The sequence below is a fragment of the Triturus cristatus genome, chromosome 12 (genome assembly GCF_964204655.1).
Source record: "Triturus cristatus chromosome 12, aTriCri1.1, whole genome shotgun sequence".
NCBI classification, from domain to species: domain Eukaryota; kingdom Metazoa; phylum Chordata; class Amphibia; order Caudata; family Salamandridae; genus Triturus; species Triturus cristatus.
The window spans coordinates 611373095-611386420 of NC_140595.1; the positions used below are offsets into that span (position 1 = coordinate 611373095).

The 13326-nt window shown below is 46.1% G+C and overlaps 1 protein-coding gene across 1 annotated transcript in view; it reads left to right on the forward strand.

Moving 5' to 3' along the window:
* Positions 1-811: 811 nt before the first annotated feature.
* FANCA (FA complementation group A) overlaps positions 812-13326 on the forward strand; it is a 1007136-nt gene continuing 994621 nt past the window's right edge. The window contains exon 1 of the mRNA XM_085637706.1: positions 812-1157. Within this exon, the coding sequence (XP_085493832.1) occupies positions 1070-1157 (88 nt within the window). The 5' untranslated portion in view covers positions 812-1069. The remainder of the gene's footprint in view (positions 1158-13326) is intronic.

Here is a 13326-nt window from a genome sequence, read left to right on the forward strand (position 1 = left end):
GTGGCTATATGTTTCTCTCGGAAACATGATTCTGATGGTCGGTATGTTTACGTTTAAACTTTAATTGGCAAATGCCCTATTAATTTCTATAATACTTATGCCCCTACACAAGATGATCCTAATTTTTGGAAATCAATTTCTTCAGAAACTTTGCTTATTGGAAATTTACCTCTTATAATTGGTGTTGCACCGTGGACCTTGATTCGGCCCGCAGTGCTGTCTGCTTCTTCCTCGTGGGCCGTGATACAGCCCGCGGCACCTCCCTCTTTTCTTCGGACGCGTCGCGGTGCTGCGCGGCGGCTTGCTGTTGCCGTTTTGGTGTCGCTGGTGCATCCCGCGGCGCCTGCTTGCTTTCTGTGGCGGGCACCCTGCATACCTACGCGGCGGCCCGTTATCTGACAATGTGCATGACAGGAATGCCACAGCTCCGGTTTTGGAACTGCGACTTCCTATTTTCACTTGTTGGGGCACTATATTCTCACCTTCCTTTTGCTGTATATATATTTCTTTCTACCTTTCTTCTTGGGGCCATCTTGTCTTCCCATGATTCCATAGTCTTCTTCCCAGAAGGCCTTGGGAAATATCTACTCTACCAATTTAAGATGGCGACTTTCCTCTTCCGTCCACTATCCTTTACCTTATCCAAGATGGTGGTTACTTCCTTCGTGTTTTGTCACTTCCTGTTCGATCACTTTCCTGTTCCTGTTTTGTCACTTCCTGTTCCTGTTTGGTCACTTTCTATTCATGAGTATTTAAAGGGCTGAATCTTTCATTTCTTTGCGTTGCAAGACTCTTTGCTCCTGCTGGTGTGTCCTTGCTCCTGTTGGTATCCCATGCTCCTGCCTGGTGTATCTGTGATTCCTGCTGGTGTTCCAGGTTCCTCATTGTAGTCTTCTATTCTGGTTTGCATTCCTTGCCTTCTATTTTTTCCTTACTGTTAGCTTCTTTCCTTCCTTTTCATTCCTGGAGTCCCACTTCTATCAGAGTTTTTTCTCTACAGGTTTTTTCCTCTTGGGACTTCTTTTGGAAGGCGCGGTCTACTTGGTCCTTTTTCCTTATCGGCAGCACCATGGCTACCAGAAGGGGTCGCCCTTACCCCGGAAAGACCAAAACCCTCAAGAACCGACGTCGAGGATCTCTCCAACACGCCAGAACCGGTAAGAACACTACAAGTCGTGGCAATTGGAGGAGACTTTAATATGATTTTTGATCCACTTTTAGTTACAATTTCGACTTCTTACATTACTCATTGGGATGCTTTTAAGGCTTATATCAGAGGGGTGACTATCTCTGTTATGTCATATTTCAACTTAATATTTTGGAACAACATATTTCCAAAACTGAAAAGATGTTTTTGTCATCTTCAGACATTCAAGTAAAAACACATATACGAAACTTGTGCTATGAATATAATACTTTGCTTAGTTAAAGAGCAGGTCTTTTTATTTGCAAGCAAAAAATTTACTTTCAGTTTACAGCAAACAAATCTGGCTGTACATTTGCTAATTACTTACGAATCAAGAAGGATACAAATCAGATACATTCTATACGTAATTCAAATGGTCATCTATGTCTCTCTGTCACGGAGATTGCTACTCAGTTTGAGAACTTTTTTTCACACCGTTATAATAAACCTCCAAATATTGCTGATTCCACGTTGAATAACTTTGTACTCAATTGCAACTTACCACCCTTATCACCCTCTGATAGAATTATTGTTGATGCTCCTTTTACCATAGGGGAGGTCTCCAATGCTATTAGATCTCCTAATGCCACAAAAGCACCAAATCCTGAATAATTCCAACAGAATTTTATAAAGCCTTAACAAATCAACTCTCCCCTCTCCTACTCTCACTGTTTCAGGAATTTGTGCATAAAGCTTCAGTGGAAGGTTCGTTTAATGAATCAACAATTATTGTTCTTCCTAAACCAAAGATTCCTCATTACTTCCTAATCATCGGCCCATTTCACTCATCAATCAGGATTGTAAAATGTATACTAAAATTTTAGCAACTACACTTTGTTGAATCATAGACCACATTATTCACCTTGATCAGACTGGATCCTGAAAGGTAGACTATCTTCACACAGCACTGGATTACTATGTCATATGTTATCTTTCCTTAAAAAATGTAAATGCTGTGTTGGTTTATTAGCATTATGTGCTGAAAAAGCCTTTTGATAAGGTTAATTGGAAATTTTAATTTAGAACTATGCAAAGATTTTGTTTTGGTGATAGATTTATTTCAATGGTTCAGCATTGTTTTGCTCACCCATAGCCACTATTTCTGTTAATGCATTACTTCTTCCCCTTTTTGTTTGTTTAGGGGTACAAGACAAGGATGCCCTTTGTCTCCTTTACTTTTTATATTGGCCATTGAACCCATTTTAACTATTATTTCTTGTTTTAGAGAAATAATTGGTATCACAATCAATAATATAGTTTCAACGTATGCTGATGATGTCTTATTATATGTTATGAACCCTATGCATACCATTCCTGTGACTTTTTTTTTTTTTTTTTTTTTTTAAACCGTTTATTGCAATCTCAAATATATACAAGTATGGGCCTACAACCTTCCGGCCGGCCGCTAAAGTGACAAAAGCACATGACATACATACGATAAGGCACTTGGCTTTGCATAGACGATAAAGCAGGAGGTATCAACAACGTGGGCCACATAACTCTGAACCCACAATACGGTTTCGTTTTCTACAACACAACAACATAAAACCACACCCGCAAGGCAACCCACGATCAAAAATGACGACATGTGCTCCTCAAGTGGGGAACCCCAACCATCTAAAGAAATCCAGAGGGGGGGAGGGAAACTGATCCAGGACTGGGAGAACAATGTGCCCAGGGCTGAGGGAGGGGGTCAACTATGGGGATGGAGCTGGTGAAGCGGGAGGCAACAACGGCGGCTCGCAAATACCCCCGCGGTAAGCGTTCCAGGGGCCCCATATCTTCACCCATGCCCCAGGCTTACCCCGCGCCACATATACCACCTTTTCTCGGAACATGCACCAATCCATATGTTCTTTCCAAGCCGACACCGCCGGGGGTCTCTGAGATCCCCACAGCTGAGCAATGTCACGTTTAGCTATCATATATCCCAGAGTCACCCATCGCGTCTGCGGAACCGAGTAATCAGTCGGTTCCCACACATTCAGCAGGCATCTCCTCGCTTCAGGCAACAGCGCGACATGTGTAACCGCTCGCAGGACCTCATGCACACCACGCCAGAATCGCTCCACCCTCGGACATTCCCACAGAATGTGTAAAAAAGTCGCCAAAGCACCACACCCACGCTTACACAATCCATCCTCAGCATAGCCCATACGCTGAAGCCTTGGCCCCGTCATATACACCCGGTGGAGTATCTTAAGCTGGACGAAGCGAAGGCGAGCCGGGATGGCCACCTCCTTCGGAGAGGCCACCGCGGAAATCCAGTCCTCGTCGTCCAACTCCAGCCCATCGGCAACCCAAGCCTCGCGGAGGCCAGTCAGTAAGCCCGAGCGGTCATTTATCAATTTCTTATAAATGAGGGAGATCGTGCTGTCCGGAACGTGGCCATCTAGCACTCTATCCTCCAGGGGGGAGGACTCCGGGATGGAGGCCACGTCTGGGAAGACGGAACCCAGTGCGTGACGGACCTGCAGGTAGCGAAAGTATTCACTGCCCCGCAGCTGAAACTCCGCCTGCAGCGTCTCGAATGTCTTGAATCCTCCCCTCGTCCAGAGATCTCCCACTGTACTGATGCCTATCATGTCCCACCTCTCGAAGCCCTTCGAGGTCCACAAAGAGCCAAGCCTCTCCGACGCATACAACGGTGACGCCCGGGTCAAACGGTCCTTCCATCCCATAGCTGCATTAGCCGCGTGCCACACTCGCACCATGACACGCGTGGGTCCCGTCAAGCGGGAATCGGGCACGCTAGTGTAGAGCGCTCGATTGTAGTCGCCACCGGGCAGGAGCATTTTGTCCATTTCAAATGCCGGGTTTAGGGCGGGCCCATAGAGGCCGTGATTAATTGCAGCTAACTGGGAGGCCCAGTAATACCACTTAATATCCGGGAGGGCAATCCCTCCGTCGTACCACGGGAGCGTCAATTTTGCCAGGGCTATACGCGGCCTCCCGTCCCAAAACAGACGGCGCTGTAAGCTTTCCACCTCACGGAAGTAGCGCGCCGGGACCAAGTCCATAGTGTTCTGGAGAGCGTACAAAAAGCGCGGCAATGACATCATCTTGAACAATGCCGCCCGGCCGAGCGGCGAAAGCGGCAAGCGCCGCCAGCGCGCGACGTCCTCCTTCAAGCGCTGGAGGGGGGGAAGCAAGTTTCGCTCGTAGCGGGCCACCGGGTCCAGCGTGATATAGACCCCCAGGTATCGAAATCCCTGCGAGGCAATCTGGATCGGACAGCCCCGAGGGAGGACAGGAGCCTCCCCGGAAAGCACATAGACACAGGATTTAGCCCAGTTGATGACAAGGCCTGAATTACGGCCAAAGGAGCGCAGAACATCGACCAGGACAATCAGTGATTTGCGCGGGGAGGCTAGGTACAAAAGGATATCGTCAGCGTAGAGGGACACGCGGTCCTCATACTCGGGGGTCCAACGGAGACCTCGGATAGAAGGGTGCCACCGCAGCCACTCCGCCAGGGGTTCCAGGGCCAATGCAAAAAGGAGCGGCGACAGGGGACAACCCTGTCGCGTGCCCCGTCCCAGCACGAATGGGGCCGAGACTCGACCATTCACCACCACCTGTGCCAATGGGTCCGAGTACAACATTTTGACCCAACTGATGAATCCCGGGCCAAATCCAAATTTCGCCAACATCGCCCAGATGTAGGGCCACTCGAGCGTGTCGAACGCCATGGTGGCGTCCAGGGACGCCAAGATGGCCGGCTCCCGCACGAACGGAACACGCGCGAGCACCCCGTGCAAGCGCCGCAGATTAAGGGCCGTATTGCGATGGGGAATGAAGCCGGACTGGTCTTGGTGGACCAAATCGCCCACCACGCCGACCAGCCGGTTAGCGAGCACCTTGGCGAGGATTTTAGGCTCCGCGTTTAAGAGCGAGATAGGCCGGTAGGATGTAACCCGGTCCCGCGGTCTGCCCTCCTTGTGGATAACCACGATGGTAGCCAGACGCTGGTCCGGCGGGAGGGAGCCCCGCGAGTGAGCCGCAAGGAACATAGCGCGGAGGTGGGGTGCCAGTATGTCCGGTCGCAATTTATACAGCTCGATAGGAATGCCGTTCGGGCCCATGGCCTTGCCAGAAGCGACCGAGCGGATGGCGAGGGCAATTTCGTCCGAGGTGGGGGCGGCATCCATCAATTCCCTGTCCTCCATTGAGAGGGAGGGCAGCGCGATGTCACGCAGCAGGGCATGGGAATCCTCCTCCGGGCAGGGAGAAACCGGGGAATATACCTCGCGGAAATAATCCGCGAAGCAAGAGACAATGCCTTCCGGCTCAGTGACACGTACACCATCCATTCTTTCAATCAGCGGGACCACACGACTAGCTCTCTCCTTCTTATCCAACCACGCAATCAACTTACCAGCCTTATCACCCACATCATACAATCGCCCCTGTTGCTCTCTGCTGAGGCCCCTGGCCGCCTCCGTGACGAGGGACCTATAGGCCGCCTGCTTAAGGTGTAGAACGTGCAGCGCAGCGTCAGTCACTCCACTCCCCAGACCACCCTCCAGTTCAGTGATTTCGGCCTCCACCCGGGTCACCTCCTCCTGTGCGCGCCTCCGGGCATGGGAAATAAGGGAGAGGGCCTCCCCTCTAAGCACAGTCTTGAAAGCCTCCCACAGGGAAATGGCAGACGGGACAGACCCCACATTCTCCTCAAAATACCGTTGCAAGGATTTAATCAAGTCAGCACGAATAGTGGGGTCGCGCAGGTACCAGGCATTGATTGGAGCTACCCTGCCCTCCCCCCTCGGGAAGACATCAAAGTGCAACAGGAGTGGGGAATGATCTGAAATACCCCGCGCCAGGTGGCGCACCTCCCCCACTCTCCCGGCATAGGCCGCAGGAACAAGGACATAATCAAGCCGCGAAAGGCTACCATGGGCCCCCGAATGGAAGGTGTACTGCAGCTGAGTGGGATGCTTTAGACGCCAACAGTCCACCAATCCCAGCGTGTCCAAAAGGCCAGACAGCCACGCTTGTGCCCGGGGGAGGTCCCTAGGGGGATAGCGATCCAGAGTCCCAGAAGCCACCGCATTGAAGTCCCCCCCAACCACCAGAAGCCCCCCCGGAAGGTCAAGCAGGAGGCGTCCCAGGTCCGCAAAGGTGGTGGACTGCAACCCCGGTGGGACGTACACTGAGACAAAGACGACTACCTTGCCCTCCATTCTCCCCACCAAGACAGTGTAGCGTCCCCTCTCATCATGGCGCACCTCGTCTATTTCTAGCGGGAGCGAGGTCTTGACCATAATGCCCACCCCTCGCGAGCCCGATGTGAAGCCCGAGTGGGCCACCAAACGATAACCACGTCGATTCATGGCACAATAGGAGTTACCAATGAGGTGTGTCTCCTGCAAAAAGACCACATCAGGCGAAATCCGTTTCAGATATTGCAGGACCACACCCCGCTTATTCCTATCACCCAGTCCGTTAACGTTCCAGGACAACAAAGTCAGGTCCCTACCCCCCATCACATACAGAAGCCATCATTTGTCCCCCCGCATTCCTGTGACTTTTGATATTATAGATGGTTATGCCTCAGTGTCTGAAAACACTTTAAATATTCATAAAACTGAATTATTTCCTTTAAATATGTTTTATATTGCTGATATGTAACATGGCAAAGGCATTCTTTGGAATAATAGAGCTCTTGAATATCTTGGTATTTATTTTTTAAATACTAGAAAAAATACAGTTGATTTCAATTGCAATAATCTATTAACTAAGATTATAGACAAATTAGATGAATGGACTTTGCTCAATTTATCATGATGGTGGAAACTGGAGCAATTAAAATGGTAATAGCCCCATACGTATTATATCTATTATCAATGTTACCTGTTACATTTTCTTCTACTTTTTTGCCAATATTAATAAAAACCCTTACTATATTTATTTGAAATAATAAGACTCCACGTATCAAATACGGGTATTTAAAAACTGCTAAACCAGAAGGCCGAAAAGGTGTTCCGGATTTCAAGAAATACCTCGCCTCCTTTTGACTGTGCAACGTGTTTCATGGTTTTTTTAAATTTGTATTCCCAAATTACATCCCCTTGGCTTTTATTTAAAAGAAATACTGTAGCACCATTCAATTTACCGGCCATTCTTATTATAGACCTTAAAAAAGCAAAGTGTTCTTCTTCATCCTTAATGCTACTAAAAACGTCTGGATAGAATATTTAATAACAAACCTATAATTTCTAAGAAGATATCTTTATTGAATAATTCTCTGATTAAACTAAGTACCCCTGTCTCTTGTTGAAAAAATCGAGTCATGTTTTATATATCGGGTATTTGCCTTAGTAATATGTTCGGTCATTTTTTGAGTTACAGTCTAAATATCAGGTCCATTTATTTGAATCCCATTGATATATTATAATGTGTAATACGATTCTCGATTCTTACAATGGTTCAATACCAGATTCTCAGTGTTCAGGCATGGAATTATTCTTTGATATACATAGACTCACTGGTCATATTGCTTTTACTTTTGCAAACTCCATCAATTTGTCAAAGATCAAAGATCAATGATCAAAGATCAATGCTTTCTGGAATCCCATCTTAATCATCCCATCACATAAAATTATTATCAGCAAATCTTCCCTCATTTCATTTCCACACTAGTATATGGCTACCAAATTATTTGATTTACTCAGTTCTGCTATCACATCTATTACTATGAATTGGAAAAGTGTGATTAATATATCTTCAACTGCCTGGTGGCGCTGGATATTATAAATGAGAACTGTAATTGACTTATTCAATATGAAGCCGCTTTATATCACATCATCAATTTGGAAGACTTTAGATATTTTTCTTACTAATAGCTAGTTTCATATAATTCTTTCATTTGTGTTAGACAGTAATCTATAAGTAGCCCTTTTTTATTTATAGTTTTTTATGTTCTATGGGTTATACAATAAGATAATTTTGTTTAGCACTTCCTTCAGTCTTATTCATATTTACACTACTGTGTATGACTTTTTTTATGTGATTTTCGGTATGTCTTTGTGTGCATATATTATAAAACGTAATCAGATATTTTGAACTAAAAAACTAAAGAAATAATTCGTAGGTCATCACATGCAATCTGGAGACGGATGTTCAGTGCTCTAGGGCAACAGCGGTCACCATCTATGGAGGACGGGAGCAGTCACTCACCAGGGTAGCTCTTTGGACAGGTAGTAAGCCTACCTGGGCCCCTGATCTGAAGAGGACCAGATGCAGGGTAGGCCACATCTGAATACAGCTATTGACTTAGAAAGGATTCAGAAGTCTGATTGATTACCCCCTGGACTCAAGTGGTACCCTTAAGCCTGAAAATAGTTACTTGACATAAACCTTAAGATCACAGTTATTAACAGCACATGCAATTGCAAAAGGTTAAGGCCCTCCCTTGGTAGTCGGTAAGTAAGCATTCCATGCTTTGCGCACTTGTGTATAAGCTTGCAAGTCACAAGAAGGAAGGAAGCTGCTTTACTGCCCTCCACCCTTTGAGTCTGCCATCCACCCTTTGAGCCGTATCAGTGTGTCCATTGCGATTCACAATGACAATTGCAATGATCATTGTACATTGTGAATTGGTTCTTTGTATTTCTAAAGACAGTATTCGTGAATCTGGCTTGACTCCAGCCTTGTCTGCCTGTGATGTGACCTCTACTAAGGCATCACAGGGCGAGCAGAAGCCAGCTCGACTGCTGCGGCTAAACACAGACGTTTCCTCCCAGCTAGCACCAGATGATGCCTTACAGCAGGAAGCGGAACTCAGTGTTCCCGCCAAATCTGTACAAATGTAACTGAATCTTGCTGCTCAGAAGTCGTCCTTGTACCCAGCTGCTAGAGACACAATTATACAACATCCCAGCGGACTGGGTGCAGTGAGTTGCTCATGCAAGGGATGCAGTGGGGCGGATGGAAATCTTGCTTCCATCGCCTCTCCAGTGGCACTATGGGAACGACAACAAGATTCCTTTTCCACGATCCCTCAATATTAAAATACTACATGTATCTTCGTTCAGGGCCCTATGGATCAAGTGCAGGTTATAGACAGCGTCAAGATGCTTGGGGTCCTCGGTACAAAGGATTTTTGTGGTACCTTAACTACAGATTTTTACAAGAAAAGGGGTCCCGGAAGTGATAAATTCGGACTGATAAACAGAGACAGGGAATATTTGAAAGTATACAGTGTAAATGGCAAGGGTGTGCCAACCTCTATCAGTTCCTGGGGTATTTACCTCTCATACCACTGTCATTGGTACTACATGGACACCAAGGAATTCATTGTTTGATATCCAGCTCTTCCCCCGGCCCTTGACCATTCAGGGAACTGATGCGAAAGCACTGGTTTTCACTAGCCATGTTCTGCCAGTTTGCAAGCTGCCCTACAAGACCTTCCTAGGATTGGTGCAAATTATCTAAGACTTTAAGTGCTTTCTGATTCCTGTCTGATTACCATGGAGGACCCCGAGGGAACCCTTTCCCTTCTCAATGTTTGAAAAAAATACCAACTGCAATGAGGGGAACACCCATTGACTGCCAAACTGTTTTCCCATAAGATTTTTTTAGAAGACAACCTTTCCACAATGTTGCTCTCAAGTTCCACAGGTCCACATGTGAGTAGCTCAGGTGAGAAGCAACGTACTGAAGAGCTACTCACATGTAGACCTTCAGACCGCTGTGCAGGTGATAGGGAGCACCTGGAGAGTGCTGGTCTGTGCCACACAGGGGGCAGCTGAGTAGGACATTTGGTGAAACAAGAGTCAACGACGCGAGTATGGCCTGCCCAGACGAGAGAATGCAGGAGAGGACGGACTAGCACAGCAAGTTACAGCATGCTGTCTCCACAATATTGTTTTGTTAGGCATGTCAAAGCGAATCCCCTTACTGTGTTTCCTTAACTCCTTCTGTGGTCTGTAATTTGTTGTTCACGTCCCTCTGTGAATTAATCTCCCCCTCGTTTTTATTTATGATTGAGCCCTGAAGAAGCAGTGTTCTTACCACGAAACACGTGTTGGATGCCCAGTTGCATTTTTTATATGCTCCATGAACTTCACCAATTATATTTACTAAAAAGTCCTGTATGGATTTGTAATTTTGTATACTGTGTTTGATGTTAATCACTCAATGCACATCATCCTAATGCATTGTGTACACTAAAGCTATATGTTTAAAGAATAGAGAAAAATAAATATATTTTAGACATTTTGGATTGAATCGTTGATCAGATATCACAAATTGCTCCCCACACTTTATTACTAGTGTTTATACGTTTTAAGCCAAATGGGAAACTGGCTTAGTGGGTGGAGTGCGCAGGGCCAGAAGTTCTGTTATCTCCTAAATTGTTGTTTTATGTGTATAAGCGTGGACTCCACACAAGACTGAACTCATTGAGCCCAACTCTGACAGTACACATTGTTCATGTGTGTTTGTCTACTCTAACCTTTCCTCTCTTTTGTGTAGGTAATAAAGAGTGTGTTGGTTATATTCCTTCATTCATATCATATGTTGGTATGGTTCAAAACGCGCAGAGTCATAAGTAACTATTCTGGAAGTCATTATGCTGGATAATGGTAGATTAAAATTTCCGAGGAAGGTGAAAGACCAAAGAGATGCGAAAATAAGAGAGAAGGATAGTTTAGGAGAGTGAATGGGGGAGGCACACAAAGATAAACTAATTGTAATGCAGCCTCAATTGAAGAGAATCAATACATGGAAGGGAAGTGACAAATAGTATTCATTGGGTTTAAATGAAAAGGGCAAAGGACTCACGGTAAAGAGATAATAAAGAGAAATCCCATAAGGTAAACAAAAGACGAAACAGAACTCTCATGGGAAATAAAGAACAAACTGAGACAGAATCCAAGAAAGAGGGGGGGGGGGTAAAATAACCAAGGAAGAAGGAACACAAAGAAACGTGATGCCATGGCAGGAGCAGTTGACAAAACAAAGTGATAGCAAAATAGTAGAAATACTGCAAGGACGTCACTCGTAAAGGACGTTCGGTGTCGCAAGTTCAGTTTCTGTCGAGTGACCCAGGCAAACCTTGAAGTAGAAAGAAGCAGGAAAATAGTTAGCGATAAGACAACCCAAAGCATGTTAACGTACAATTCTCCTTAGAATCTTTGAGAACCAACTTCGAAAGGTGGACCCCAGGTTATTTCATTTATGGGGAGAGGATGTAGCCTTACGGCTAGAGCTGCCAACTCAGCATCCTGTGATTCTGTGCAAATCACTTAATCTCCCAGCGCCTACCAAACAAGCATTGACATAGCCAATAGGTCTCGCTTTTGGGACCGTATAAGTATTTCGTTATGCAGCACAATATCCTTGGTGCAACAACATCAACGTTGCATGGCTAAACACTTGTAAGGTCCCCAAGGAGAGACCTATTGGCTATGCCAATGCTTGTTTTTTATGGTGTTCAATTAGTTCTCAGGCTGATAGACAGAATCGAGTCTCACGTGTAGGAGTTCGGCAAAGTTATTTTCCTTTTAACAGCAGAATGCGCAGGTTATGATGTATATTTTAGGAATTAGGGGGAGATCAACGCAGGCTCCTTCATGGCAACAAAGTGCCACATGCAGCCAAGCCTGCAGCAATGAAGGAACAGACTCCCTTTGTCTAAATAAATCTCAAGTCCACGGGAGCGTGTGGCTTTTACACATCTGCGAAGCGCTTCAATGTCTCAAAATAGGGCCCCACACTCACCCCGCCAGAATGGAAAGAAGAGTGCATACGAAAAAGGAAGGGATTCGCGTGCCGCCTCTCCCAGACAAAAGACCCCCATCTACACGAGCCGCAGGATCTGGAAAGCCGTCCGACTACCAAACAAAGTGGAAGTGGGAAGTCACAGACTGCTTCTCCAATAACATCGACCGTTGAGGTAAAAGCAACCTTTCTCCTCCCATCCTCGAGTCACCGTGGTCACCATTCCAGCAGCGCATCAGCATGCATGACAGCTAACCTACCTTTTCTCCTAGTTCACTAATAGTAAGAAAGGTACAGGAATGATTCTCAGTTCACGTTCAAGATGAACTCGTCTCTCAAACATACAAATACCTCTCGCGGCCAGAGATATAATCTAATGTCACTTGCTGAAGCGATCGTTTTTGCCTAAAACAAAGCGTAAACCCTTTCTTCAACAAGCAGTTGTTGGTGTTGCCTTGCCTTCAGGTGCAGTTCTTCCAATGTGTCTACTCCTGCAGAGTGTGGCTCCTGCCACTCTTACTCGCAAATGTGATGGCAGCCTTATTGTTATAGGATAGTGATGTGAACCAAATGCAACCAATGCCTGCCCATCCATAGGAAAGATACTGAAAACGCCATTTCACAATCACTACTTAGTTGCCAAACTTTAAAGCCTGCATCAGTCCCGCAGCTTTAAAGAAGTTTAATAAACCACAAAGAAATCATGCATTTTTTGTTATTGTCACCTCTGCCCTTTATAAACAGCGAGATCAATTCGATGTATAGTTTGTGCCCTCCCTCCATGAATACTTTGTGCAACCCCACTCCACTGTGAGGCGACCCTGTAGAAGCAGAGCCCAGAATTTGTGAGTCATAGGACAAAACCTGTTGCAAGCATCATGACTGCGAGTGTGGGCAGATCAATGCAGGGTCACATGGTGAGACTTACCTTGATCTTTGCTTGCCAGGAGGGTCTCTTCATTCACAAGACGCCCTGTGTCTTTTCTACTGATGCCTCCTGCACCCAGGTCCCTGCAGCGGACCATGCGCCACTAAGCTCGCAAACCGGCCTGTCACTGCTATGGTGCAGCTGCTTCCTAGTAAGCAATCCCATGTGCCGCCCCTTCCTGATGTGAGGAAATAACCAACCATTTAAAGGATTGAAATATTCTGGGAACAATGCGTGCTCGGGAGGCTGCACACAGGCTGTGCGCAAGTGGGAGAAGAGGGGCTGTGGGAGGTAGAAGGGGATACAAAGGAATCGGATAGCAGGAGCAGGCAGCAAACGTTTGGGGAGGAAAGAAAAGAAACAAAAAAAGAAATAACTAAATAGAAAAATACATTTTGCCGGCTAACAAATGCTTTGTTTCCTATGTCGCGCTGATATCAGGTAGAGCCTCTATGTTGACCGTAGAAAGTGCGAGGAGCAGGGG